This window comes from Austrofundulus limnaeus, unplaced genomic scaffold, assembly GCF_001266775.1.
Source record: "Austrofundulus limnaeus strain Quisiro unplaced genomic scaffold, Austrofundulus_limnaeus-1.0 Scaffold9, whole genome shotgun sequence".
Taxonomy (NCBI): domain Eukaryota; kingdom Metazoa; phylum Chordata; class Actinopteri; order Cyprinodontiformes; family Rivulidae; genus Austrofundulus; species Austrofundulus limnaeus.
Genome location: NW_013952411.1, coordinates 2,633,341 through 2,638,695, shown reverse-complemented (window position 1 = coordinate 2,638,695; position 5,355 = coordinate 2,633,341). Strand labels below are relative to the sequence as shown.

The 5,355-nt window shown below is 41.0% G+C and overlaps 1 protein-coding gene across 1 annotated transcript in view; it reads left to right on the top strand.

The window, feature by feature from the left end:
• The window catches only part of dok4 (docking protein 4), a gene marked incomplete at its 5' end in the record, with an annotated part of 15,884 nt that overhangs the window by 6,628 nt on the left and 3,901 nt on the right, over window positions 1–5,355 (top strand). The window contains 2 exon segments of the mRNA XM_014001518.1: window positions 1,431–1,569; window positions 3,793–3,910. Coding sequence (XP_013856972.1) covers window positions 1,431–1,569; window positions 3,793–3,910 — 257 coding nt within the window.

Here is a 5,355-nt window from a genome sequence, read left to right as displayed (position 1 = left end):
CATCCATCCATCCATCCATCCATCCATCCATCCATCCATCCATCCATCCATCATCCACCCATCCTCTTCAGATCTCTAAATAAACAAAATAACTGAAAGGAAAAGGAGTTCTATTATCACATAATCGCACATTTAAAATTTTTTTAAAGGCTTTTCCTTTATTTCATCTTCTCCAAACCACATTTTAGGAAGAGTGTCCCCTTTTTGATCAAAATAGCTGCAACGGTCTGGTAAGTGTTTAAAGACAATATTTTTTCAAGGAACTCCAGTCCATGTATCGATCATGTGGAYATGGCAATTACTCATGTGGTGTCACCTGAGGGCTTGAAGGTCAACCACTCTGGTTTCCAGCCATCTGCTATTTTATATTGAGAATTTATTTCGTATTGTAAGCCACACTACTCATGTTGACATTTTGTGTGTTTTGGCATGAAATCCTAGATTAGTATTTTGGGATGTTGGTAGGACAATGTAAATAGTGTTGTTTTCTACACTTGTCTAAAAGAATGGGTCAGACAGAAATGACAGACACAAGTTTTTGTGACATTTTATAAAACATCCTGGCATCTCTGGAAAATATTGAAATACCATTGAAAGGTAAAGAAAAAAGCATCACAGTATGTCTCAGAAGTTTTTTATTTGGTTTGCAGGTGTGACTCACAGTTTCATAAGAAAAATCTAACCTAAGATGACAGGAAGACATTTTAATGTAAAAGTAAACCAAACAAAACAAACCTTAAAACACAGTAAATTAGGCTTAGATGAACATTCAGAGTGAATTTTCCTTTTAGATGATCCTAACACTGACCAGGCCTACAGTACCTCCTGCTGTCTCTCACTCCCACCCTGAACTGAACTGAACACGTTGATGGGTTGGAATGAGTGTTTTCAGTGAAAAGATTAATCAATGAATCGAGACAGGGCCAGACCCCATTATCTCTCATTCTCTAATGGAATCTCACCAGCTTTGGTGCTGCCAGCATGCAGATAATGGTGTGTGAGAAAGAGAGAGAGCATGTGTGCAGGTCARACATAATAAAACAGGTAGATAGTGTATCAATCATTTAATGCTGCAGACGTTGTGGTTAAAATGTGTAAACACTGAGGGCTTARCCCAACACAAAAATATCTGAATTTCTCATTCATTGTAAATTGTCATTTTTATGGAAATTGAAGGTAAAATTAATATGATGTGTTGCAACACAAAGCTGCAAAGCAAAATRGGTCTGGATGCTTTCTAAAGACACGGTTTCTGTTGATGTTTTTTTTTTTTCTGCTTGACTTATCCATAAAAACAATATAAAATATTTCAGATTAGAAGTGAGCTCTTCATTCCTGTTTAAACTAAATCACTTAAATAGTTACAGAAGAGTTTCTGAGACAATGTTGTGTTGGATCCCACCTGAACACGGAGCTGTCGTTGTGTGCAGGATGTGTGACAGCGGTGAAGGCCTCTACACCTTCCAGACCAGGGAGGGAGAGCAGATCTACCAGAGGGTCCACTCCTCCACGCTGGCCATTGCTGAGCAGCACAAAAAGGTTTTGCTGGAGATGGAGAAGAACAGCCGGGTGAGATCACCACCATGTTTGACAAAAGCAGCTGTGCATTGAACAGATGAAGATTTTCTTCAACAGTTGAAAATGTGTTTAATTTGGTCTTGAATAGTAAAACATTGGGCCTAATGCAAGAACCATTCATATGAACAGATTTGTCCTTTAGTTGTGCGTACAAGTGATTTAGGAAAACTTATGGCATTTACCAATTTTGTCATATTGTAAGATTTTTTTTATATACAAACAAAATCCACAAGTGGTCCAGACCTGTGGTATATTTTATGTGCAGTCAGTCTGCTGTTATCCAGACTGATTTTCTTCAGTAATAACTTATACTTAATCTATATTTCATTAGTTTGAAGATATTTTCAGTTGAAAATAAATCATGCGTTAATGTAGACCAACGATGAAATTTAAATTGTGTATTGTTAAATAGGTATTGTATAGCACTACAATATTAATATGAAGATCTCAAACTACAAATCAAGTTAAATTATGCATTAATTGACGTTTAATTTGTCTTGGTATATAATGAGGTCAGCAGGAAGTGAAAATAATCAACAACTTTATTCAGACACAGATTAGGATATTTTTTTCAAATTTTATTTTGTTGAGATTTATTCAGCACATCAGCTTTGCTATWTTCTCCAAAGTCCATTTTTTGCAGCCATTTTCTTTCACTTATCCGGGGTCGGGTCACGGGGGCAGCAGCCTAAGCAGAGAGACCCAGACGTCCATCTCCCCAGCCACTTGGTCCAGCTCATCCGGGGGAATCCCAAGGTGTTCCCAGGCCAGCTGAGACACATAGTCCCTCCAGCGTGTCCTGGGTCTTCTTCTGGGCCTCCTCCCAGTGGAACATGCCCGGAACACCTCACCAGGGAGGCGTCCAGGAGCCATTCTAACCAGAAGCCTGAACCACCTCAACTGGCTCCCCTTGACGTGGAGGAGCAGCGACTCTACTCTGAGTCCCTCCCGGATGATTGAGCTCCTCACCCTATCTCTAAGGGAGAGCCCAGACACCCTGCAGAGGAAACTCATTTCAGCAGCTTGTGTCCACGATCTCGTTCTTTCGGTCACTACCCAAAGCTCTTGACCATAGATGAAGGTAGGAATGTAGACCGACCGGTAAATCGAGAGCTTTGCCTTCTGGCTCAGCTCCCGCTTCACCACGACAGACCGGTACAACGCCCGCATCACTGCAGACGCAGCACCAATCCGCCTGCCGATCTCCCGCTCCATTCTTCCCTCATTCGTGAACAAGACCCCGAGATACTTAAACTCCTCCACTTGGGGCAGGACCTCCTCCCTGACCCGGAGTCAGCACGCTACCCTTTACCGGCTCAAGACCATGGTCTCGGATTTCCAGGCACTGATCCTCATCCCGGCCGCTCCACACTTGGCTTTCTTCAAAGTGCCAGACATATTTTGGAAACATTTTTTAAATATTTTCTTGATTCTTCAGAACCGCATCTGACACCACTTGCATGCATGGGAGACGGCAGGGGACTGGCACATCAGATGGTCCGGACTGTGGTGCCGTGTCTAATTGCTCTTCTTCTGAATAAATGAAAATCATTTAACATAGTTGTTTCCCAATTTCTTCCCCATAACTTAAATTAAAAAATATTTGACCAAAGGAAAACCAGAGCAGGACCAGAGCAGCCATCATTTCATTCCTTGGCTTTAGCAGGTCCTTTAATTCCACAGCTGATGCTGCTAAAAATGACAGATTTTCTTTGCTGGATCTCTGACAGACGGACTTCAATCTCTGAACTCGTGAAGTTCTTCTTTTTACTTTTCACTCTCATTTTCATGAATGGACACTTCCTGGTATGTGGGGCGGGAAGCGTRGCCTTATATGGTGTTTTTGGGGCGGTAATTATGCTAATCTCCTCTCCTCGTGCACKAACACCTGAATACGTRCAGGTGGCATTCATTGTGTTGAYGCTGCTCATTCATACACTTTTCCTGAAGATAAAAGCGTTTGCTGAATCTGACGTGGCRTGTTCATACAAGCCCTTTGTATGAAAAAAACTGGGACAAATTTAGGATAAAAATATGAAAATGTTCTTGCATGAGGCCCAATGATATACACATTCAAAGAATCAATCAATATCTTTTTGCTGCCTCCTAATAACTGCAATTTTATACTTATTAGGTAATGAAAACAACCTTATTCATTGGTAGTTATGAAATATATTTTTTAATTTCCTTGTGTTTTCTGCATTGGACACACAGCTGCTGTCTAAGTGCTCAGAGTCGAGCTCCTACCCATGCACACCCACCGCCATCCTACCACGATCTGCCTACTGGCATCACATCACTGGAAACCAGACTGGCATGGAGCCTGGCTGCAGTAAGCTACACAAAGTTTTATTTTTTTTTATCAAATCATTTAAAAATATATTGACAAAGTAATCAACAGCTGAAAGTCCAAAGTGAAAAAAACTTGGATTTTTCTTACAGAATAGATCAAGGACAATTTTTTAAAATGTACCAAGGTTATTTATCTTCTGGCTCATTTCTAGTTCAGTAAAGTTCTAACAGTCTTCACAGCAATGCAGTGGGTCTTTGTTAGTCCTGATATGGGAACTTCCAGAGCCGAAGGGGTAAATAATGAGTCTACGGCACCCTTCACACTGGATCACGACCCTGCTACACTCTTCRAAACCTACATGACTCATTAGAATGTGGATGGACTGCAACACGTTGGAAAACCCTTTTTTAATGTGAGGCCAGTTATGATGCTGCTCTTAGTGGTCTGTTAAAAGCTCCATGCTCTGGCTCCTCCCAGTGGTTCCTACAGCCTTTTGCAGAAAGAYACCGCCTCCAAACAGAAACAGCCAATAAGAGACAGGAGGACTGTCTTACCTGTGTCAATTACATTCATGCACACGATGAACACGCCTTTCCTCACGCACAGCTCCTACCCTTGTTCAAGATCAAGATTGTCRGTGTGCTGCAGCCGTGCTCATGGTGGTAMAGGAAGACTGACTATTTCTGAGAGTTCTGAATGTTTCATATCTGCTTACGCTCACCTTCATACGAGACCACATAYGTCTCCTTTGTCCTGCTGGAGTGGGACGTGATTTGTGTACAGGTGTGATGGATCGTACAAACCAATTGGGTGTCAGATTGGTATATATTTATACTTCTCATCCAACCACAATGAAATTCACTCTTATACCATGCCACCATGATTATAAACCACAACCACCTTGCTTAGAAAGTTTTAAGCCAGTTAACATCCTTGTGGAACCGTCACACTCTTTCACAGGTAATGAAGAGTCCACAGCACTCTTTACACACCTGAAGACTTCAGCTTTTTTAAATCCAGCAGGCCTGTCATCCAGTGTGAAGAGGACCTAACAGCAATACTTGATCCACAGATTTATAAAAAGAATTGAAACACTATCAGTTTTAGTTAGTTTTCATTAAAATACTTGTAAATAGCATAGCCTATGCAGAGATCAGTTTGTCTTTGTGTGGTAAGAACCTAATTACAGCTTTAGGACATGGTTCTCCCACACTATAACCTTAATCACACCCATAAGAGGCAGAATTTTTGCTGACACACATGCACTCGTATTCTTGGGTCAGCTGCGTGTGCACAACTGCTCCAACGTTTGACTCACAGCTCTACAGTTTCATATTTACCATGTTCGGTGGAGGTTAGATCCCAAAAAGTCCAAACTCAAAGTGAAAATAAAGAAATTATTTATTTGCATAAAAGGAAAACAAAAAGCTGTCGAGGCAGCAAAAAAAGTACTTGATAGAAATAATCACAAGAGGAATAGTGGG